This window comes from Centropristis striata, chromosome 3 (assembly GCF_030273125.1).
Source record: "Centropristis striata isolate RG_2023a ecotype Rhode Island chromosome 3, C.striata_1.0, whole genome shotgun sequence".
NCBI lineage: Eukaryota > Metazoa > Chordata > Actinopteri > Perciformes > Serranidae > Centropristis > Centropristis striata.
Genome location: NC_081519.1, coordinates 2,121,407 through 2,147,482, shown reverse-complemented (window position 1 = coordinate 2,147,482; position 26,076 = coordinate 2,121,407). Strand labels below are relative to the sequence as shown.

General features: G+C 33.8%; 2 protein-coding genes across 2 annotated transcripts; both read left to right on the top strand.

Annotated features, from left to right (window-relative positions):
- Positions 1-14,595: 14,595 nt before the first annotated feature.
- Positions 14,596-19,367, top strand: LOC131968934 (rano class II histocompatibility antigen, A beta chain-like). Its single transcript, XM_059329992.1, has 4 exons — positions 14,596-14,660; positions 15,802-16,092; positions 16,534-16,809; positions 19,030-19,367. The coding sequence occupies exons 1-4, from the start codon at positions 14,606-14,608 to the stop codon at positions 19,206-19,208; spliced, it is 801 nt and encodes a 266-aa protein (XP_059185975.1). The 5' UTR covers positions 14,596-14,605; the 3' UTR covers positions 19,209-19,367.
- A 933-nt stretch (positions 19,368-20,300) lies between these two features.
- LOC131968933 (uncharacterized protein C20orf85 homolog) lies at positions 20,301-24,893 on the top strand. Its single transcript, XM_059329991.1, has 4 exons — positions 20,301-20,755; positions 22,432-22,513; positions 23,679-23,774; positions 24,657-24,893. Exons 1-4 carry the CDS (start codon positions 20,697-20,699, stop codon positions 24,810-24,812), a joined length of 393 nt encoding a protein of 130 aa, XP_059185974.1. The 5' UTR covers positions 20,301-20,696; the 3' UTR covers positions 24,813-24,893.
- The last annotated feature ends 1,183 nt before the right edge of the window (positions 24,894-26,076 follow it).

Sequence of the window (26,076 nt, the reverse complement as noted above, 5' to 3'; positions counted from 1 at the left end):
AGTTCTAATTTAAGTACAGATGTTTTTCTAAAAACAATATTGCTGCTAATTTGTCAGATTTTTCTGTAGTCATGCTTTGAAGTGCTGAGCAGGCGGCTGTGAAAGGTCACGGCTGGACTTGACCTCAGCTCTGATGCAGCAGCCAATCGAAACGTCTCAGAGAGTCTGCACATGCAGAGGACAGACAGGAAAAGAAAGAGCCTGATAAAGGCCCTTAAAGTTACACAACACCCTCAGCGCAAGTGTTTTATGAACAATATTCAATTGTGCAACAGTCAGCAGTCATAAAACACAGACACCCACAGGATCTTTAACCCGGCCGCTAAACTGTAATAACACTCACGTTTGCGAACATTTATACCTTCAGAATAAAAAAAGATAAAGCACTAAAGATAGGCAACATTTTTGAATGAGGTGGAAGTAGTAGCAAGTGTATTATGACTTTTGTAAAAGGTGCAATTTGGAAGATTTGGACAGTTTTTTTTAAAGATTAAAACAGTCTATTAACCCATTGACACCTAAAACTTCCTGTAAAACCTCTGGGCGATTTTAAAATCAGCCCCTAAAACCTGAAGTTTTTCTGGAAATTCAACAGAAGTGTCAACGCTTCTACTAAATAATAGATTTTTCAGCCTCTGTAGCAGATAGAAATGAAACTCAAAAAGTATTTGAGAGCTAATACAAATACTACAAAACAACGTAAACGCTTTCCAGGCTTCAATGGGTTAAAACAGTCTTTTAAAACAGTAATTAACTGACATTATCAGCATGTAAAGTAGAGGCAGTGTTGACATTATGTTACAGACGTCTATGTTTGTGTTGCAGAGCAACAAATTCAGCGACACTATTAGCTGCAATCAATAGAACAAAAGAATTAAGATCTAGCATTCCATACAAACTGAGATTCTGCGTTTAAGGGACTGTTGCAATGCAATTGCTCAGCAGAGTGCACAGAGAACAACAGCCTGCAGAGAAGATTCACAGGAGGGAGCAGTAGCGAGCCGGTCCTGCATAAACCTGCTGTACAATATCTTTCTTGCAGCGGCTGCAGCCTTATCAACTAGTTGAACAATGGAAACATCCCTTTTTTTTTCCTTTTATTGAGGAATTCAAATACAGTCAGAACATTCATGTCCGATAGAACAAACAAAGTCTGGCATCACAAAATGAGAAAATAAATACATATGAGACAAAGTGAATGAAGTCAGTACAGGTGTAAATTAAACAGAAAAATAAAAGTAATTAAATTAAAAGGGGAAAAAAGAAAAATGCATGACATATTACATTTCTCCAAATATTTCTTGAATTATCTTAAGAGTATGTACACATTTGTTATTATCAATTGTTTTAATACATTCAAGGTAGTTATTGAATTCAATTTCAAAAGCAGGAAAGAAAGGTCGACCTGTGGAAAATTTGGCCTTGTGAATGTGGAATTTCGCCATTAGAATAATCAGATTAATTAAGGTCTTTTCTCTAAAATGTATTCTAAGGTCTTATAGGAATCCCTTAAATGTGGTTATTAAACAATTTGGACTAAGATATATTCTGAGCAGGACAAATGTATCATTTACTGCAACTTATTTAGTTCTTACCAAGATAAAAAAACAACTTTGCTTTAGAAGTGTTAGAAAATGTATCTTATTTTAAGAGTTAATTTCTTATTTCAAGTGTTCAACATGCTTATTTCTAGATTTAATAATCTTAATTAAAGAAATCTTGTCAAGTGAAATCATCTGTCCATGCAGCGAGATAATTTCCCTCAGATTTGGTGTTTTTATCTGGTTTTTAGAGACCTTTTTTTTGCAGTGTTGCTACAGAATGTAATGGTGTTCGTAAATGACCTTAAACATATCTTTCACAAGCATTTCCTGGGCCCCAATTTCTTGTTACTTATCAGCTTAGATATACAGCAACATAAAGCCTGTGTGATAAACGTTCACCCTCTGTGTCCTTAAATCCACCAAATGAAACTTTAGCAACATTTTAAATTACTATAAATACAGTTTTGAAGTTTTTAGCAGCAAATAATTGCTCTCAGGATTTTTTTCTCCCCCTCAATCTGATATTTAGGAGCATTTTTTTAATGTCTTTTCTGATTTCAGACAGAAGTTGAATAATATGGTTGGTTATAGTTGTCACATTAAACCAACAGATAGCATTTTGAACCTCTGTACCAAATACAATGAGGCCTCACATGTCTTACAGGATTAAAACATGACTTTCTAAACATGAAACCAGCCTCTTTGTCCTCCTAGAATCAGCTGATGTCAGTAGACGACATAGATTACAGGTTACTGGTTATGTAACAGGAAGCTCCTCACTGACAACAGTGACTACACAGCTTAAAGGAAATGCCTCAAAAACAGCCTGAGTTTGGTCTAATTTATTTAGCAAGACGTACAGTACACTGTAAAAAAGAATCTGTTTAATTTACGGTAAAGTACCGGCAGCTGTGGTTGCCAGAACTTCACCGTAAGAAATACAGTGAGTGGGTTTTCTACTGTAAATTTAAATGTAAATATCAGCAAAAACTGTAATTTAGACTGAATATTCCTGTTATTTTTTAGGGTAATTGTGTCATTCATTCACACATCATGGTATTCCTCCATAAATTTTGCATGAAAATGTTATATTTTTACAGCAAAACTGTGTGTTTCTTCCATTTTATGACAGAAAGAGGTTTTGTGCTATTCTCTGATTTACGGTGATTAAAAGTGTCTAATATGGTGATATACAATTTTTAATTTTACGCCCTATTTCTGATGTATTTGACAGTGTTTTACTGTTATTTCTACAAATATTTTTTACAGTGTAGATGTGCTGTTATATAGAACAAGTCCCAGTTTATCAGAGCCAGCTGTTACATTTAGAAGTTTATTTCACTTTTGTTTGTTTTTTGTCTAATGAGGAAGAGAGACAAACGTTTCTAAGCCTTTTCATGTCATGTCAATTTGTTTCCAATTAATAGGTTATTAGATATAACTAGCTAAAACAAATCTGGACCGATACAACAGCCCACAAAATGTAATTGCAGTAATAGAGCAACAGTTTTCAGAATAACTCAACTTATTAAATGTAAATGAGGCGTTTTGACAAAGATGATCATGGAAAACAAGATACAATAAGATTTTTGATTGGAGAAATTCTGTTACAGTTATTTTAAGGGTTTTGAGCATCGAGCAGTCATCACATCATGTATAAAAATATTGTGCATGACTGAAACAGTGTCAGGAAATATATTTTTAGCAGATGAAAACAACACAGTGACGAGAAATACTATGTAGATTTTTTATTATGAATGAAAGATAATGGGAAGTAGGAATTTCTGTAGCATGAAGCTTGATTATTTTTGTGTGTCGTTGTGTGTGTGTTTGTGTGTGTGTGTGTGTGTGTGTGTGTGTGTGTGTGTGTTCTTGTATTTCCTACATAGTGAGGACCAGAACGCATTTTTAACCAACAGAGTGAGGACATTTTTCCGAAGTGAGGACATTTCGGCCGGTCCTCACTTTTTTAAAGGCTTTTTTGAGATTTCACACTTTGTTTTAAGGGTTAAAGGTTACATGATAATGATAATTAACTGAAACTGTATTGTGTGGTTACAAAACTAACTAAAATTATAGTGAAAATGTCCTTCGTTTTCCTCTTTGTCAACTTTTTTCATATGAAGATGGATCAGACAAAGGAAATAAAGGCAAAATTTACTGTGACCTCTTTTAATCTCCCACCCAACAAATACCCATTACAGAAAACTACAACTAATAAAAACTAAACTAAAACTAGCAAACTCACTCTAAAAACTCATTAAAACTAACTGAATTTGAAAACAAAAATTCACAACAAAATTAAAACTAAAACTAATGAAAAATCCAAAACTATTATAACCTTGCCAGGGAATTCACTGTTCCAATGAGGGTCCTCACAAAGAAAGAAGTGTGTGTGTGTGTGTGTGTGTGTGTGTGTGTGTGTGTCAGTCGGTTTACAAGGTTTTACTGGACAAGAGCACCGTTAAAGTGAAGCTGACTGAGCGAATTTCATCAACATAGCAACCTGCTCAACAACTGATAATGCTATTTTGTGAGGGGTGTGTGTGTGTGTGTGTGTGTGTGTGTGTGTGGGTGTGTGTGGGTGTAATATCCACATTAACACTCTGAGACCTGGTCAGAAGACCTGAGGAGTCTGTGGTACCTAACATGTCATAATAACTTCTTAAGAAATGGGATGACATAACTCTAACTACATTTTTGGGATTGAAAAACCGGCAAGGCTCCTATTCAAAGAGTCACCTTTGACCTCAAGATATGAATGAAAATGGGTTCTGCTCTTTACAGATAAGCTCACTCGTGTAGTTTTGGGGAAATATTGTGCATTTTTGCATGCAGTATGTGAATAAATTAATGTTAAAATACATTTCTGCCCATTGTATATGAATATTTTTGCATATTGGGGTCTTGGAACTGCATAAATTGGATATCACTGGAAAGCTGAAACTTTTGTGGATAAAATGAGACTAGTTGCAACAATTTTCAAATTTAAGATATCTTCATATGCCATTCTTACATGCTTTTTTTGCCGCAAGCTGTCATTAATTGGCTTATTATCCAGTTTGAAACTATACCATACAAATTATTTTACCTGTTTATTTTTACCGAAAGTAGGAATTTAGTCATCTGACATCTGAATCTGGTTTTCAAATAAACAAACTGAGCATGCATTAGCGGTAGCTCGGCTCGAACAGCACTGAAGAAACTTGATTTTCAAGATGAAACTGTTTTATTGAGTGTTTTTATGGATTTTAATCAATGGATCCATTTGTTTCGGAGAGGAGGAGACCTCTGTGGATAATTCTGCTTTTAGTAAAAACCTCCTGAACACTGAAATGATGGGAAAATTCTGCCAAAATCAACATGACATGGTTTTGTATGAGAGCAAACATCGCAGGACAAAATGTTTTTGCAGCAGTTACGACATGGCTGAACTGTACATGTGTAACTTATATACTGTAAACTTTCACTGCATGGCAGCAGGTCAAACATCAGCCAGGGTTTTGTGTTAAACTGGCACAGAGAGATATGATATCTGCACACTCTGCTGTGTGTTGTTTTGTAGTTTGCAGCTGGTGCGGCACGTTAAACACATCAACATGTTCAGGTGGTAGGAACCTGCAGAAACAACCAATACTTGCATCATAAATGTCTCAACGTCATGCAAAGTGTTCTGAGCTGCAACAACAAACATTTTATTGGTCAGAACTACACGACAGGTACATCTCAAAACATTAGAATGTCATGAAAATGTTCAATATCTTTTGTCAGTCATTTCAGAAAGTGAAACTCAAACATTAAAATATATATAACATTAGCATATAATGTGTAAAACTAAAATTATAGTGTATTTTGTGGTTACAAAACTAACTAAAAACTAAAATTATAATGTATTTTGTGGTTAAAAAACTAACTAAAAACTAAAATTATAGTGTACTTTGTGGTTACAAAAACTAACTAAAACTAAAATTAGAGTGTATTTTGTGGTAACAAAAACTGAAAACTAAAATTATAGTGTAATAGCGCAATATACATTAATGCAGTAATTCAGGCAAGGAGGCCTAACTCTTTTGGTAATTTTGTATCTTTATTATCGTTATTTTACGTCTTTTTTTGGTAATTTTATGTCTCTTTTTTGTTATTTTGTGTCTTTTTTTTGTCGTTTTTGTGTCTTTTTGGTCATTTTATGCATTTTCTTGGTAACAAAGGACGATAAATCCATTTACACTAAGTCATTTTATAGATTACAGGTACATCTCAAAAAATTTGAATATCATGAAAAAGTTCAATAAGTTTCAGAAAGTGAAACTCAAACATTATATAGATTCATTACACATAGAGTGAAATATTTCAAGCCTGTTTTTCTTGTAATTTTGATTATTATGGCTTAAACTCAGTATTTTAAGCCATAAAAGTTTAAGCCATAATAATCAAAATTACAAGAAAAACAGGCTTGAAATATTTCAGTATATGTGTAATGAATCTATATAATGTTTGAGTTTCACTTTCTGAAACTTATTGAACTTTTTCATGATATTCAAATTTTGTATAAAATGATAATATTGTTGGTGAGTGTAATGTGAGAAAATGTGAGAAAAACAGGATTTAAATATTTCACTCTATGTGTAATGAATATATAATATACGAGTTTGACTTTCTGAAACGATTGACAAAAAAAATGAACTTTTTCACAATATTCTAATTTTTTGAGATGTACCTGTAGCCATGTGGACGGATGTTTATATGAACAAAACTTTCTTTAACTTTTCTCAGGACTCTCAGTGGCTCCCAGGCTGCAACCAGGCATCAAACATTAATAATAATCTGAGCCTGTCTGTGGCAACAACAAGCACTATGAGTGAGCGTGAGTTGTCAGTGTGCAGTGCAGGTTGTTTTCGTGGCTGCAGCACACTCAGTGTTTTTGTACCTCAGACACAAAACATGGGGGTAAATACCAAAGTTCTCCCTAACTCATAAACGGAGTATTTACAGTATGCAATCTATATCATACACATAGATAGACTAATCTTGTGTTAGGGGTTTATGGTTGGAGAAAGGAAGAGTTTGACGGTGTCTGTAAGAAGAGAGAAGGCCCAGATAACACAGGGTGGCTATATAAAGTACAGGATGGAGGTTCATAAAAATCCTTTGAAGTCATGAAACACGGCAGGGAACTGGGAATGAAAATGTTTTTATTTATTTTTTAAACAATGGTGGATAGCAGAAATGTGAATATTTAAATCCTTCTATGAATATTTAAATATAATAAATGAAGTATGAAGTGTTGTTAATTTAACTTAGATGTGACAATGATGTACACTGTAAAAAAAAATCTGTTTAATTTACGGTAAAATACCGGCAGCTGTGGTTGCCAGAACTTCACCGTAAGAAATACAGTGAGCGTATGTAAATGTAAATATCAGCCAAAAAACTGTTATTTACATTACATAACATGTCATTTAGCAGACACTTTTGTCCAAAGCGACTTACAATAAGTGATAAATTAATGATAAATAAATTTATACTGAATAATCCCATTACTTTCAGGATAATTGTGTCATCATGGTATTTCTCCATTCATTTTACATGAAAATTGTTTAATTTTACAGCACAACTGTGTGTTTTCTACAGTTTATGACAGTAGAATTTAAAGTTGTATGCTATTTTTTTGATTTACAGTCATTAAAAGTATCTACTACGGTGATGTACAATGTTCAATTTTACGAATTTTACTATTTCTGATGCAATTTGACAGTGTTTTACTGTAATTTCTACAAACATTTTTTACAGTGTACTTTTACACCTGGACTCATTCAGATCAGCCGTGTTTCCACTAGGGGGAAAAGTGGCCACCGGGAAAGTCTCAGGCCACGCCCTCTCTAAAGTCTCAGGCCACCCCCTCTCTAATGTCCGCTCACTCTGTGTGTCTCCATTATAATAAGGCTCCAGAGGGATTTAGAGACTCTGGAGGTGACGTTTGGTTTTCGACCGTCACGTAATCGATACGGACTGCGACGGATTAAACAAGAGAGACTCAACTGTGGCAGTCGTCACTAACTGTGCACAAAGTCAGCAGCTGATTATAAACAAAGCAGCATGGCTAATTATGCACAACGTCTCCGCTGATCATATACATAGTGATCGTGAATTAACCGGCATCACTAACTGTGCACAGAGTGTCCGATGCTTGTTGTAAACAAACAGAGATCACTAAGTGAACACCTCCTGCAGCAGCAGCACATACACACTGTACTGCTACAGAGCTAACTGTTAGCTTAATAGCAATTTGGAGACTGGACGCTAAGGGGTTAGCATCCCCTCCGGCTCTGCAGCTGGGAGAGACTGCTGCAGGAGGACTGTGCCGCTTCGACTCGTTCTTACTCTTCTTAAGAACGAGTCTCCGAAAGTCTCCAACAACACCAGAAAAAGTCTCTGGATTTGTCTTCAGTCGCTTTCTTGAAAAATAGTCGCTAAGGGGGTCTGAAAAGTCGCTAAATATAGCAACAAAGTCGCTAAGTTGGTAACAGTACTTCACCAGCTCTTACAAATGGCGCGTGTTGTTATGGCGTTGAGTACTACGTCACATCCTGCTTAGCGTTCTATCCAATCAGCAACCAGGCTTTTTTCAGGGGAGAAAAACAGTCCTGACAAAAGTCTGCTCCAGGCGGCTCGTATTCAGATTAGGGGCGTTTCATCGAGTGAGACCTGCCTCATTCTGGGTATTGGGCATTAGTGGAAACAGCCCTATTAACTGAGACTGACTGTACAAGCTGTAAACTATCCACAGAGTCCAGAATATAAAGTTTCTTTGTAGTTGCACAGCATCTCAGAGTCATTGTTCGACAAGTCCTGAGAATCCTTCAAGGCCTCCAGTGAGAACAACGGGTCAATATAAAGGCTATTCATTAGGAATACATCCACCAGTTATTTTTAGCCCGGAGGCCTTTTCTCAGAGCTGGCTCACATCTTCAGTTTGCTTGTTTTGTCCAACCAAAGATAAACATATTCAATTAATTATCATAAAGTAAGAAAAGAATGAAAAGCAGCAGAGATCCATATTTACAAAGCTGGAATCAGTGACTTTTATTAGCTTAAAATCACCTAAAAAACACCCCCAAAAAAGTTAAATTTTTATGTAAAAATGTATTTTATGAACCGTGTTTTTTTTCTGCAAACTGCACCAGCAAAAGAGAACTGTATCAGTGCATAATAGGACATTAAAAACAGTTTATAATCCCCATCATTACTGAGAATAAGGCACGAAAGACAGAAAGACAATCTTGCAAAATTGAAACTCAGGAGAAAGTGATGCAGAACCTTTGACATACTTTCAGGTTTACTGAACTTTGATGCTTTTCATCAGAAAAAGATGCTTTTCTGCAGTGACAACATGAGGAGGAACAAAACATACTGACACACTGACACCTCTGAATGATGCGATGCGTGATTCAAACCTGACAGCAAACAGCAGCTGCACAAGAACAGGTTAAAGTACCAAGTACACTGACGTAAAAACCACGTGCCTGATAACAATACAGGCTCTTAATAATGCATCACAGTGTGCAATTATTGGTGATGTGAAACCATCTGGATTTTTGCCCAAATGCCAAAACTGGAAAATGTTTCTTCACTCTCTCCCTCCAGTATTGACTCTTAACTTTGCACCAAATGTTCTGTGTTTGTTTGTTTGTTTCCATCTTTATTTTACACCATTCAACACTTCACATTATCCACTCACCAAAACTACTGATCATTTAAGAGTTCATATAATTCTTTGCACATTTTTGTTAATAAATATGATCATCTGATTCTCCAGGAAAACTGTTTTAATCTAATCTGCTTTATAAAATAAACAAATAAATACATCTGAACACAACAATGCAAATAAAAAAAGATAAGATATGATTTTATTTATCCCGCTGTGGGGAAATTTGGTTGTCACAGGCAAATGGGTATAAAAGACAGAATACATATACATACATTCTATACATTTACATTTACTCATTTAGCAGATGCTTTTATCCAAAGCGACTTACAGACAAAAAAAAAAAAAAGCAAACAATCAAGGTATAGTGCAGTAAGAGCTATTAGTGCATCAATAAGTGCTAGTGACAATCCTTTAAGGAGTAGAATTATCGTGTGGTCTAGGAGAGAAGATGCTCTCTGAAGGTCTTCGGGAGGTTTTTAACCCTTTATCAGGCAAAGAACTATATTTGGTAACTTCAGGTAATATTTCGAGAAAAGAGTTGCAAATTTACTAGATTAAAGTGGCAAATCTACAAGAAAAAAAGTTGCAGATTTAAGAGATTTAAAGTGGCAAATCTGCGCGAAAAAAAGTCGCAGATTTATGAGAAAAAAGTGGGAAAAAAGCAACTTTTTTCTCCCAGATTCACCACTTTAACCCTTAATAGGACACTCATTGAAATACTTCCAAATTTCAACCCTAGAGAATATTGGAGGATATTACATACTGCCAGAATGTGTAAAAAAAACATACGAAAATAATATTTTGAGAAAAAAGTTTACGAGATTTAAATGGCAAATTTACGAGAAAAAAATGCACAGATTTATGAGATTTAAAGTGTTGAATCTGGGAGAAAAAATTGTTTTTTTCCCACTTTTTTTTCTCGTAAATCTGCGACTTTTTTCGCGCAGATTTGCCACTTTAAATCTCTTAAATCTGCGACTTTTTTTCTTGTAGATTTGCCACTTTAATCTAGTAAATTTGCAATTTATTTGTATATATAAATATAGTTGTTTGCCTGATAAAGGGTTAAAGGTAGAGAGGGACGCCCCTGCTCTGGTTGGAACTGGTAGTGGTTCCACCAGCGGGAAATATATATATATATATATATATATATATATATATATATGTGTGTATGTTTGTGTGTGCTGTGTTTGTTTGTTTTCCTGACAGTACTTTGCATTTCACAGATATTGCACATTGAAGAAAATATATTTTAGCATGTTAAATAGGTTGTTGCATGTAGTTGTATGAACATCAATGAATAAATCTATTTAAATATATAAGTGGTATATGTCATATATAATATAGAAAAAAAATACCATGACCTTATATAGGCCTAGTGTAGTCTGTTGTAAACAGAGATAGTGGAAATAAACCAGTAAAGTGACAAACAGTGCTGTGTAAATGTAAATAGATAGCAGGAATACAGACAATAAACAGTAAAAAGATTATTTAAAAAAGGAGACAAAATTACATTAAAGCAAGTCTTTAAAAAAAAAAGAAAAGCCTTCAGTTTGTGTTTTTAAAAAAAAAAAGAGCAGACAGATAGGAGCAGTAGTAGACTGACCTCTGGTGGAGAACACACAGAGCTGATGTGTTTGATTAGAGCGCCACCTTGTGTCTCTATAATAGAATACAATCCAGTCCAGAGGCAAGACAGACTTACTTATTAAGATATAATATTTAGCCAGCATATCTCCAGGCTATCCCTGAACTAAGAGCTATAATTTAACCCATTAAAGCTGGGAAAGCAGATACGTCGTTTTGTAGTATTTGTAGTTTTTTTCCACCTATTTTCAGTCTCTTGGCCAATGAAATGCATCAGAATACATGTGGGAGTGTCGAAATGCAACATGGGACTTTTCCAGAACTTTGAAATCATCACCAAAAAAGACACAAAATGACTAAAAAGGACACAGAATTACCCAAAAAAGATACAGAATTACCAAAAAAGACACAAAATTACCAAAAAAGACACAGAATTACCCAAAAAAGACACAAAATTATTAAAAAAGACAGAGAATTACCAAAAAAAGACACAAAATTACCAAAAAAGACACAGAATTACCAAAAAAAAACCCATACAATTACTAGAAAAAAAACTTTAGGTTTTAGGGGGTTATTTTAAAAAAGTTTTTACAGGCATTTTTTCCTGGTGTTTTAGGCCTTAATGGGTTAATCAATAACACATTCTATAACTGGAGCTCCAGTCACACACACACAACCATTGGTTGAACGTAATTAAGTACATTCATCGTACAACAAGGTTACAATAGTTTGGGATTTTTCATCAGTTTTAGTTTTAATTTCGTTGGTTAATTTTTGTTTTCAAATTCAGTTAGTTTTAATTAGTTTTTATTTTTTGGAAAATGCTTTAGTTTTAGTTTAGTTTTTACTAGTTTTAGTTTGTTTCCTTTATTTCCTTTGTCTGATCCATCTCAGCCCCAATAAGTTTATTAAGTCATTAAACCAGATAGATATATATTTATGTATGAAAAAAGTTGACAAAGAGGAAAACGAAGGACATTTTCACTGTAATTTTAGTTAGTTTTAGTTAGTTTTGTAACCACAAAATACAGTTTCAGTTAGTTATTGTTCTTCTAAAAACTCTTGTTTTTATTTTTATTTTTATTTCAGTTAACGAAAATGTTTTTAAATTCTAGTATTCGTTATTTCGTTTTTGTTTGCCATAATAACCTTGCTGTACAAGTACTTTACTTAAGTACAATTTTGAGGTACTTGTACTGTACTTGAGTATTTTTATTTTTATGTAATTTTATACTTCTACTTCACTACATTTTAAGCCAAATATTGTACTTCTTACTCCACTACATTAAGCTGACAGTTTTAGTTACTTTTTAGTTTGAGATAACATTAAAAACATGATCAATTTAAAGTGATTAGACATTTTCCATTAAAACAGTATATTATTAAGTATTTAAAATGAGCCCTACCTGCCTACATAATTGCATCAATAATAATAACAACCAAAATAATAATAATAAAATTATTGCCAAACAAAAGTGAAAAATGACAAATATGGCTGAAAATTTCCCGAGTGGTCCAAGAGGGTTAAATAACCCTTCAGGCAAGAAGAAGAAAAAATGTAGTTTTGATATTGGGGGGACCGTCCCTTTAAGAATGAGGTGACACATAAAACATTAAGAAAAGAGAAATAAGAAGAAAAACTCCACACAAAAAAGTCAACACAAACTATAATAATAGAGTTGGAGTCACAAGTCTGTGAGAGAAGTGAAAAAGAAAAAGAGGAATCTGTTAATTTCAGTCTCTGGTTTGGTTTCAGTTTCCTGTGGGAACTGGAAAAACACCTTCTCATTCAATGTTTCTTTATTATTATCATATTTTCTACAATGTAGATTAATACTGAAGACCTCCAAACTATGTAGGAAACTAAAACGTGTTAAACAAACCAGAATATGTTTTATATTTTAGATTCTTCAGAGTAGCTTTTAACCTTTTGCTCTGATGATCTCAAACACATTAAGAAGGCAAGAAATTCCACAAATTAACTCTAGTTCAAGATTAACCTGTTCACTGAAAACCATCCAGGTGATGAGCTCATAAAATCTGACTGAGAGAATAACACACTGCAAAAAAAGAAAAGTTGGGTGAACTCAAAACTTAAGTTAATTTTAAGTTGGACAATTAAACTAAATATTTCAAGTTTTGTTTTTGCGTTTGCTTAACTCTGAATTCAGATTTTTGTCAACTCAACTGTAAGTTGTACTAACTTATAATTTTACATTGTAATAACTTTTAATCCTTACTTCTGCTAACTTCTGCAATGTGCTGAATTGGCACGATTGTAACGCCGCTATGAAATGTCAGCTAATGTTGAGACCACAATTTAGAGTTAGCATTGATACGCTAATGGCTACTCTTGTAGCTGTAACAAGCAGCGCCGCTAGCATCAGTTAGCCGTAGCATCAGTTAGCCGCTAGCATCAGTTAGCCACTAGCGTCAGTTAGCCGCGAGCATCAGTTAGCCACTAGCGTCAGTTAGCCGCGAGCATCAGTTAGCCGCAAGCTTTCGCTAATGACCGAATTTTGCCGCTTTCCTGCATTTCACAACAAAGAAATAAGAGTTATCAGAACTATTGTCCCTTGTTGTGAACCCCAACTTAAAGATATAAGTAACAACAACTCACCAACTTGTTTTTGAGCAGACAACTGGCTTCCTTTGTTGTGCTAACTTACATTATTGCTCTAAATGTCAATCATTTATATTTCCAGTTTTAGGCCAAAAAATACAAGTTGGCTTTTTTTGCAGTGCAGGAATGTGCAAAGCTGTCATCAAAACAAAAGGAAGAATCTAAAATATGAAACATATTCTGGTTTGTTTAACACTTTTTTTGTTAACTACATGTGTTCTTTCATAGTTTTGATGTCTTCAATAGTAATCTACAATGTAGTAAATAATACAAACTTAAGAAAAAACGTGTGTCCAAACTTTTGACTGGTACTTAAGATAAGATGAGATTAGATAAGACTCTATTCATCCCGCAGCGGAGAAATTTAGTCGCCACAGCAGCTCAAGATACAGACACATAGATATAGAAGACACAATAAAGAATATAAATAATAATAAGTCATATACAGTCATGGAAAAAATATTAGACCGCCCTTTTTCTTCAATTTCTTGTTCATTTTAATGCCTGGTACAACTAAAGGTCCTTTATTTTGGACAAATATAATAATGACAACAAAAATAGCTGATAATAATTTAATTTAAGAGCTGATATCTAGACATTTAACATGGTTTTCTGATCAAATAACAAAAAATCATCATCAATAAAACCATGTTAAATGTCCAGATACCAGCTCTTAAATTAAAATCTTTTCGGCTATTTTTGTTGTTATCATTATATTTGTCCAAACAATGGTGGTCTAATAATTTTTTACATGACTGTATATACATTCTATACACATTCGATACATACATTTCTGCTATTTGGCATTTATTATTGATATAAATATATATTTGTGTTTGTTTGTTTTCCTGAGAATACTTTGCATTTTTCAGATACTGCACATTGTATAAATGAAAATATATTTTAGCATGTTAAATAGATTAAAGAGGTTAAAACAACTTTACATTGACAGTTTTTCAGATGCGTGTATGGAAAATGTTTCATAATTATGTTGTTGCTGGTCATTTTCTTGTTGCAAATTATTGTTTTATGAACTGGTTTCAGCAGAGTGTTTCACAGGATGTGGCTGAATGGTTTCAGCAAGTGAAACTGAAAGAAACAAATAATTTCTCCATCACATCTCACAGCTGCTGTCCGATCAACATGAAACTCTTCACGTATCTGCTGCTTCTGTGTCTTTTCTCTCAGCCTGGAGTCGGTGAGTTATTCTGCTTTTGTCCATTTTTATTAATCTATCAATGTGTTTAAGTCTCAGGGACACACAGCATGTTATGGTTAAAATATTGATGAGGAAATCTGTTGAAAGTCAAAAGAAGACAGACGCTGTATATCCACTACTGTGTGTCTCAAGTTCTTTAATACACAAGAAACTCAATCTGATTCACAGGGAAACGTAAATACATGCTGAATTTAAATGTTATATAAAGATGAACTTATGTTGAAACTGAAAGTGAAAAAAGACTGTTGTTACACGTCAGACTTTAACCCATAGGAACCTATGGTGACACGGGTGTCACAAACATTTTAAATGTTCTAGTAATGTTCATGTATGTTTTCTCAAGTACATAAGTGTGTTTTTCAGTGTTCTACAGCTACAGTAGCTTGTTGAGAAGCCGTCCAATGAGGCAGTGTTATTTATATTTATTTATTATTGATTTATTATTATTTTGTTACTTATAAAACAAATCTGAAACGGAATTTGTTGTCTAACAGCACTATTAAAGTCACAATTATGATATATGTTATGGAGATGAAAACAAAAAGGCAAATGGTTATTTGTTTTTATTTGTTATTGATTTATTATTATTTTGTTACTTAAAAAGAAATCTGAAAAATTATTTGTTGTTAAACAGCACTACTTTTGATATATGTTGTGGAGATGCAGAGAAAAAGGAAAATTTGTGTCTCTGTAAGCAGAAAATGTGTCTAGTTTATTCATTTAAAAATAAGAAATATCATAAACATAAATTCCATAAACGTATATGTCATATATGTCACATTACTGATCTTTGACATTTAGAGGTAGTATACTTTTTTTTTAAAACATCATAAATGTGTTCTATGTGGTCCACTATGTATGTATAATGACGTGTGAGCCGCGAAACGCTCATATTGGTCATTTTGACAAAAACTCACATGTGTCGTTCTGGGTGGTGCTAACAAACTAAAGTCTATTCTGTGGTTTAGGTTGGAGATCTTGTTGGACAAACACGACCATATCGAGCCAATATCTTCAACTCTGATGAAAGCTGGAAATAATTTGCTTTGATGTGGATAATTTCAGTAAATGACAGTATAAAAAAGAGAATATAATCTGTCCCTTCTTCTTCACCGATCAGATTGTGCGGCTGATGGAGACGGATACTTCATGTATATTGACTTCTGGTGCTCGCTGAGCTCCAGGGAGCCGCAGCAGGTGGAGTATCTGGTGGACTGGTACGTTAACAGAGAGTTTATGATGCAGTTCAACAGCACGGTGGGGAACTGGACCGGCTTCACTCCAGCAGGATTAATGTACGCCCCTCAGCTGAATATAGACGAGAAGGAGCACCTTCAGAGGGAACTGGAGAGGAAGCTGATCTGTGTCGACCACGTCGGGTTGATATTCAACGCCAGTGAAATAAACATGGGTGAATATTAAAACACTTTAATTTATCATACACACATGCGAAAACATAACTGTGTGGTTTAAGAGAAGCTATGAGCTTCTTAATAATTACTGTTTCTCCATCCACTCGAGATGAAATCTTCATTTGTGAGATTTTGAGGAGTTCATTTCAAACAAAGCCTGGCTTGCTGTTTTTCCTGTTTTCCCATGGTGGATGATGATAAACTAGGCTAAACCAAGCAGCAACATCTGGCCACGGGATATGACTGTCATTAACTTGTATTGTAGCGAAATCCGTGTCAGTTTCACGGAAATTTGAGTGATTCCGTGGCTATTCCACGGATTTTGAGTTAAGCGAATCCGTGGCTATTTCACGGATTCCTGTGAGACCAGGTTCTTCTCAGAATAAACCAGCTCTAAATATTAGAGACGTGTGTTATAGTAAAAAGTCTTCTGGTTTCAGCCGAACCGACCGTCACTCTCGTAGAAAGCAGCGGCGCCGATGACATCACCATGCTGGTGTGCAGCGCGTACGACTTCTTCCCCAGAAACATCAGGGTCACATGGCTCCGCGACGGGCAGGAAGTGACCTCAGGCGTGACGTCCAGCGAGGTGATGAGTAACGAGGACTGGACCTATCAGGTTCACTCTTACCTGGAGGTCTCACCTGGCGGGCAGGACCGGGTCAGCTGCATGGTGGAGCACGCCACCCTCAGGGAGCCCACGATTCAGAGCTGGGGTGAGGACGGAGCTACACTTTCATTTGTTGTTCATTTGACTAGTGCAGAGCCCGTAGGAAGTATGTAGTGGTGGAAAGTAACAAAGTACATTTACTCAAGTACTCTACTTAAGTACAATTTTGACTTACTTGTACTTTACTTGAGTATTTCCATTTTATGTAACTTTATACTTCTACTCCACTACATTTCAGAGGCAAATATTGTACTTTTTACTCCACTACATTTAGCTGACAGCTTTAGTTACTTTACAGGTCGAGATTTAGCATAATTTAAACATACATTTAAAGTGATTTGACTTGTTGTTTTTTAATTAAACCTTGTAACAGTATATTAAATAGTTAAAACGATCCCCAACTTGATCAAATTACATTTGATTACTTGTGCTGCTTACATAAATACATCATAATATTAATCCAATAATATACTTGATATATATAAAACAATCTGTGTGGGTCCATTCTGCATAACGTGTACTTTTACTTTTGATACTTTAAGTACATTTTGATGCTGATCATTTTTTACTTTTACTTCAGTAAGTTTTGAATACAGGACTTTTACTTGTAGTGGAGTAATTTCACAGTGTGGTATTAGTACTTTTACTTAAGTACGGGATCTGAATACTTCTCCCACCACTGGAAGTATGTATTCATATAGTGGGAGATTAACCCTTTGATGCACGACATATTTCAACCCCTTCTAATGCACAACAGGGGTCAATTCTCCATGTTATTTAACCCTTTATCAGGCAAAGAACTATATTTGGTAACTTTAGGTAATATTTAGAGAAAAAAGTAGCAAATTAACTAGATTAAAGTGGCAAATCTACAAGAAAAAAAGTTGCAGATTTGAGAGATTTAAAGTGGCAAATCTGCACGAAAAAAAAAACTGCAGTTCTTCAACCGTCCACTAGAGGCAGACTCACACAGCGAGTCACCCCTTAACCCTTTATCAGGCGAAGAACCGTATTTGGTAACTTCAGCGGATATCCAAAATAAAAAATAAAAATATTTTGAGAAAAAAGTTGCAAATTGATTTGATTAAAGTGGCAAATCTACAAGAAAAAAGTTACAGTTTAAGAGATTTAAAATGGCAAATCTGCGTGAAAAAAGTTGCAGATTTATGAGAAAAAAGGGGGAAAAAAGCAACTTTTTTTCTCCCAGATTCACCACTTTAAATCTCATAAATCTACGCATTTTTTTCTCGTAGATTTGCCACTTTAATCTCGTAAAAAAAAATTCTCAAAATATTATTTTCATGGGTTTTTTTTACACATTCTGGCTGTATGTAATATCCTCCAATATTCTCTTGGGTTGAAATTTGGAATTTGCAAGTATTTCAATGAGTGCCCTATTAAGGGTTAAAGTGGTGAATCTGGGAGAAAAAAAGTTGCTTTTTCCCACTTTTTTTTATATACCTGAAGTTGCCAAATATAGTTATTTGCCTGATAAAAGGTTAAGCCTGCTGTGTGTTTCTGTGCTCTATCATTTGATATCAACTTATTTTATTGATTGAATATTCCAAGTATTCTTTAAATATCTCGTTTTTGATAACAACGGATCATTATTTACATTTTGCCTCTCATACTTTATGAAGAAAAAGTTTTTGTATTATTACTTAACTAACTACTTAGCTAAGTAGCTTGCTAAGTACAACTTAGTCAAAAAGTTAGCTAAGTAGTTTGATTAGCAAGCTAATTAGCTAACTACTTAGCCACGAAGTTAGCTAACTGATGCTAGCGGCTAACTGATGCTAGCGGCGCTGCTTGTTACAGCTACAAGAGTAGCCATTAGCGTATCAATGCTAACTCAAAATTGTGGTCGCAACATTAGCTGACATTTCATAGCGGCGTTACAATCGTGCCAATTCAGCACATTGCAGAAGTTAGCAGAAGTAAGGATTAAAAGTTATTACAATGTTAAATTATAAGTTAGTACAACTTACAGTTGAGTTGACAAAAATCTGAATTCAGAGTTGAGCAAACTCAAAAACAAAACTTAAAATATTTAGTTTAATTGTCCAACTTAAAATTTTATCGAAATTCACTCAAGTTTTCTTTTTTTGCTTCTTGCTTTTAAAGATATATGTTCCTCTCCTTTTGTATCCAAGTGCAGAATTAGTTAATAGTTATCAGTAACTGTGTTTTCTGAACCTACTGTATAATAGAGATGTCTTTCTTCTCTTTCTCTGCATGAATATTTCTCTTGTCATTTTCTTTGCAGACTTCAGTCAGTCTGAGAGGAGATACCTGGTTGGTGGAGTCTGTGCTCTGCTGGTGGGGGCAGTGTGTCTGTCCTGGGGACTGATCCAGTACAGGAGGAAAAGCTGTGATCCACGATTTCCACCATCAAATTTTGAAACAATTGCACTTTCGTCCATGCCTGTCAAGACTTATATGTAAAAGCCAAGACAGTAAACGAGGCTTAAAACACAGATGTTGCTGCAAAAAAGCTGCACAATCTGACCAGAAAATCCTGTTAGATGCACAATACAGTCATCGAAAAAATGATTACACCTTGTTTTCTTCAATTTCGTGTTCATTTTGATGCCTGGTACAACTAAAGGTACATTTGTTTGGACAAATATAATAATAATAACAACAACAAAGCTCTTCAGAGTTTAATTTAACTGCTGGTATCTAGTCATTTTCCATGGTTTTCTTATTATCAAGAAAACCATGGAGTCCGTCAGATTTTTAATTTTATTTTAATTAACAAAGTATAAAGCTGCCAGGAACCCAAAATACAAACAAAAGACACAGGTTCTATGGAAATGTACCATTTTTTTTAAAGATTTATACACGTAAAAACAGCAGAAAAAAAAAATAAATACTAAAACTACAAAACAGTCTATGTGCATGTAAATTAAAAATAGTGATAGTTTTCATTGTAGAAAGAAAATTCAAATTGTAAAAATGATCTAGAAACATAAATGGCACACTGTGAAAGCTCTTATGATGCACGCTTTCTCAGCTTGTCTACATATATAAATAAAGTTATTACTGTAAATAAAACATGTATTTTAGATAGATAGATGGATAGACTTTATTTATCCCAAGCTGGGAAATTACAGTGTAGCAGCAGCATTACACACAGAGACAATAACAACACAATTTAAAAAAAAGAACAACCTAGGCATACTTCAAGCAATAAAATATAAAAATACAATAAAATACAAAAAAAACTAATGTAAAAATAAAAATAAAGTGTCTAAAGAAGGAGTATGTATTAAGGAGTAGAATTCCAGTGCAGAATAAATATAAATATGAAGTATAAAATGTTGGTGCTATGAAACAAATAAGGTGCAATGAACAGTGTGCATAAAGAACACATAAACTGCATAATTTTCAATAAATAGATGGACTCCAAACATCCACAGACTAGAATCCTTCATCTGAATACAAATATATAAAACAATCTGTAAAGTAAATTTTGATGCTGATAGTTTTGATCTTTTACTTCAGTAAGTTTTGAATGCAGGACTTTTACTGTAGTGGAGTCATTGCACATTGTGGTATTAGTACTTTTACTGCAGTAAGGGATCTGAGTACTTTTTCCACCACTGCACAGGTTTTGATGAGTTGTTGAGGTATTTCAGTCTGAAATACCAAAGCAGTCGCCCTCCAGTGATCCATCACACGGGCGCCACGGTTACACACACACACACACACACACGCACACACACACACACACACACACACACACTGACAGACAGAGAGGAGATATATGTGTCAGGGAACTCCGTCTCCACGGCAACGGTAAACAGTTTTGTCAGTGTGACTTACACACAGGTGAAACATTAGCCGGACCAAGAGAAAGAAACCACACACACACACGAACACACACACACACACACACACACACACACACACACACTCTGCTTAGGACAGATGGCGGATTCACAGCGAACATCTGAACCCATCAACTTTGTGCATCAGGATGAAATCTGGTAAACTTCTTGTTTCAATGCTGCACATCATTTGTGTGTTTGTGTTTAATTTAAAGCATTTTTTATGCAAAAGGGCAAAATATCTGGAAAGATGTTCTTAATTAGTCTTGGAGCAGGGTTTATTATCATGTTGATGGGTGTTTAGGGTGAGACACTAACGGCAAAAACATTGTTTTTTTATGGTTAATTTTTTAGATTTTGTGCTGTTTTGCTTCCATAGCATTTGTTCTTTCAGGTTATTTGAAAATAAACATTCAAAATACTTTACTTTATGTATGCATGAGTGGATTTCTCCTAAATATGCCAAAAAATGTATTAGATGATGTCTCATTTGCATTTTTAAATGTATTTTATTGTTATTATTATTATGATTATTATATTTTTTTATTTTTCATTTTTTATTTTTTATTTTATTTTATTTTTTTTATTTTTTTTTATTTTTTTATTTTTTTATTTTTTTATTTTTTTATTTTTTTATTTTTTTATTTTTTTAATGATTAATTTATGGCAGTTGACAGTATTTTCTGATTCATGGAATGACAAAAAGAGATATCTAAATACACTCTGTAAAAACAAAATGAAACAAGAATTTTGAAACTGCCTTTCTTCAATGTTCAGATTTTTGTTCTGGAAACCTCTAATACAAAAAAAAAACTGCCATAATGTAAATAATTAGGAGGAAAGCATAAGTGATGATATCTATTAGTAAAATAATTTACCCTATCTCCCTGTCAGAAGTAACAAAAACATGTCTTTTTATGTTGTCATAATGTAAAAGTCGTCTCTTTAAATATTTAAACTTTAAATATTATCTTGTTACCATGGGAAAGTGCAGACATTTTTTTTAATAGTTTCAGCAATGAGCTGAAGTTTTCTTTCCATATCCTCTGGAAAATTTTAAGGCTGCTTTGTTTTAGCAAAAGAAAATCTTATTTTTATTTTGTTTACATTTAAAAACTGTAGCTCCAATGAGTCTTACTTCAGCTTTGTATGGATTTAAAATAAAGATAAATGAAAAGGAGGTTCTGTGTGGAGTCACTGGTAGAAAAGCAAACAGTGCTGCATGTGCACTGTAAAAATCACGGTAAAAAGATATTGGCACTGTTGATTTCCCGTTTAAGATTGCCATTTTATTCCATTTTTTACCATATAAATAAAAAGTTTTTCCATCAAAAGAAACGCTGTTCTGCCATATAAGTGACAAGAAAATACTTTATAAATGCTGCATAAATTAAAGATTTTACCATTAAATATTACAGTATATTTGTGTTAGAGATATGGTGTTTAGTACATTTAACAGTGAAATAAAGTATTTTTACAAAAGATAAATGCAAAAATTACAGTGATGCTTATATATATATATATATATATATATATATATATATTACAGTACACGGTGCCAGTGTATTTTGACAGTGGACTAATGTATTTTTAAAAAAACAACTGTAAAAATACTGTTTTGACTGATATATATACATTTACGGTGTTTCATTGTTACTGAAACTGAATAAGCCCATTTATCATTTTACAGTCTTTTACTGTCATGGTTTAGCAGTTTTTCACCGTAAAATCTACAGACATTTTTTACAGTGTGGTGGAAGCATCTGTTTTACTTTAAATGAAGCAAAATGTCACATACATGATACAAAAATTAAACTTATTGTGTGTGTTTGTAGGAAAGCACATGTAAAAGTTGAGAAGAGTTCAGCTGAAGTCTGGCCGAACAAGTGGGGCTTCCTGACAGAGGCCTATAAGGAGGTATACACACACACACACACACACACACACACACACACACACACACACACAGTTACACACTGCCCTCTACTGCTGAAAAACTGCATTTTTACACCAACGCATTATGTGGCAAGACACCAGTGACCTGCTCCATAAAGATTGATTGATTGTCTTTATTTCGAACATGCAAGCAATAAAAAAACAAGTTTAAATATTAATAGATTAATAAATAAAAAACAAAACAAAAAATCAAAAGAAAATTGAAAAAACAGACACTTTCTGCAAGCTCGAAAGGGAGTAGGAAGAAGTAAAAATACGTATCTAGTCCTTAACGGGTCAGTATATACCTATATGAATAATCAATATAGTCACATACAGATATTATAAATAATTATATATATACATATACTATAAACAATTTATATTACATTGTGAATACCTACACATGTATATTGTAAATTACTATATATATATATAAATATTATAAACATAAATACAATTACTATGTATATTACAAAATTACAGTCTACATATGTCCATGTTACAGAGGCTTTTCTAAATGTCTGTACTTTGTAAAGATGTCTTTATATTTGTTTTTAAACTGTCTTATGTTTTGGCTTTTCTGTACTTCCACACTTAACTTTCCACAATTTAACTCCGTAGATGCTGATACAAAAGCTCTTTTTGGTTGTGCGTGTGCGGTGGACCTTGAAGTTTAATAAGAGATAATAATACAGTTTTATTTTAGCCCATAAGAACCCAGCTCTATTTATCCTTAAAGGAAAATTATGGGGGATATACCACAGACCAAGTGGACCACATAGAACACATTTATGATGTTTTAAAAAAAAAAAAATACTACCCCTAAATGTCAAAGATCTGTGATGTCACATATATGATACATTGGGCGTTTATGGTATTTATGTTTATGATATTTCTTCTTTTAAAATAGAAAAAAACAAGACACATTTTCTGCTTACAGAGACACAAATTTGCCTTTTTCTTTGCATCTCAAAATTGTGACATTAATAGTGCTGTTTAACAATAAATTATTTTTCAAATTTGTACTTTTTTAAGTAACAAAATAATAATTAATCAATAATAAATAAAAACAAATATCCATTTGCCTTTTAACAACCATTCAATAGGCATATTATTTCATAACTCTCTGTTGTATCTATTTCAGTACGAGAGGGACAGTGTGAAGCTGAAAGAGGCGAGAGCGGAGCGTCCCCGTCACCTGGCAACACAACCTCCGACCCCTCCAGAAAAAATCATACAAGTACAATATCTATCTTACTTAATATCTATAGGCTAGACGGATTTCAGAATAAAGGCCTCCTATAAGAAGTGAGGAGCATTTATGGGTACAAGTCAGGAACCGGCCTACCTTACATATCTCAAGGATGCTGAGTCCAAAAAAATGGTTCCCAAGCGAAATTTTGAGTTTTTGACCTTCTAATTTGTATCAAATGGCCATTAAATTGCCCATCTTGCACAGTCGTTGGACCATTTCCCCTTAGTTTTTTTGTAAGTAGACAATCAAGATGAGGAAATTAAGTTTCTGGATCTATAGTCTAGAGTCAGAGCAAGGATATAGTGGAGGCTCAGGGTCTTTTTTATGCATATATATATATATATATATATATATATATATATATATATGCAAAATACCGACTGGAACATTTAAAAGTGATATTGATTGAATATTTATGTCGGCCTTAAAAAATGACACAAATAATGCTTAATTTCACCTTAAAAGTTGGTATTTTGCATATATATAAAGATACATAAAAAAGACACTGAGCCTCCACTATATCCTTGCTCTGACTCTAGACTATAGATCCAGAAACTTAATTTCCTCATCTTGATTGACTACTTACAATAAAACTAGGGGAAATGGTCCAACGACTGAGCAAGATGGGCAATTTGGCCGCCATTTTGATATGCAAATGGGAGTCAAAAACTCAAAATTTCACTTGGGAAACATTTTTTTGGACTCAGCACCCTTGAAATAAGTAAAGTAGGCCGGTTCCTGACTTGTACCCATAATTGCTCCTCACTTTCACTTTTTGGACAATTCCGTCTAGACTACAATCTTCATATCTATCTTAATATCTGAATATCTCCCTAACTTTCACACTGCCCTGTTTGTGTCCTCCAGGTTGGCCCCTCTCCTCCAGTTCCTCAGACGTCTCAGGCTCTGATTGGTTGGCGTTCAGCTCACTCACATCTTCAGCTAGAAAAGTATTCCACAGTGCATCATGGGAGGCGTAGTTTCCTGAAGGAGCTTGGCTGGCCTCTTAATGCCTGCATCTGACTGTGTGGTCTTGGCTAATGACTGACTGACTGACTGGCTGACTGTGTGCACTACGAACTATGAATAAAGACATAAAATAATTAGGAATGTACTGAAAATCTTGTTTTTTTTATATCAGTGTCTCAAAAAAAAAGTTAATATTACCAAAGACCAGTTTTAAAAAGTATGTATTTATATGGAAATGTTGGCCTCCTGAACTACTGGAAATGGACTTTTCCATGAGATTCTAATGTATTGAGATGCACCTGAACATTTCACCAATGTACACTTCTTGAATAAATGTTCTTATCACTTAAACCAAGTAGTACTATTACTACTACTACTACTACTACTACTACTACTACTACTAATAATAATAATAATAATAATTGTCCACTACTACTATTACTGCTACTAATACTTCTACTACTACTACTACTACTACTACTAATATTATTATTATTATTATTATTATTATTATTATTATTAATAATAATAATAATAATAATAATAATAATAATAATAATAGTACCAAGTTTACAAGTACCTCAAAATTGTACCAATGTACACTTCTTGAATAAATGTTCTTATCACTTGAACCAAGTAGTACTATTACTACTAGTATGCTACAACTACTACTACTACTACTACTACTACTAATAATAATAATAATAATAATAGTACCAAGTTTACAAGTACTTCAAAATTGTACCAATGTACATTGTCCACTACTACTATTGCTGCTACTACTACTTCTACTACTACTACTACTACTACTACTACTAATAATAATAATAATAATAATAATATTAATAATAATGATAATAATAGTGATCATAATAATAATAATCATACCAAGTTACAAGTACCTCAAAATTGTACCAATGTACACTTCTTGAATAAATGTTGTTATCACTGGAAAAAAGTTGTACACTACTACTACTATTACTACTAGTACTGCTAGTATGCCATTACTGCTACTACTACTACTAATAATAATAATAATAATAGTAATAATAATAACAACAAAAAGCTCAATTTTATGTACATATGCAAATGGGAATGTGTTAATAATTGATTTATTTTTTTTATCTGAAGGACCGTTATAATTACTATCAATGATAAATGGAAATGACCGCCAATCACAGTCATAATTTAAGAAGATATTTCCATCTTCTCATTGGGAAATTTCCCCATGACGTCACGCCTCACGCATGAGTCACGCAGCCGCGCTGACGTAATGACATCACGAGGCCTTTCTGGAAGAGAGCGGAAGAAGAGAGAA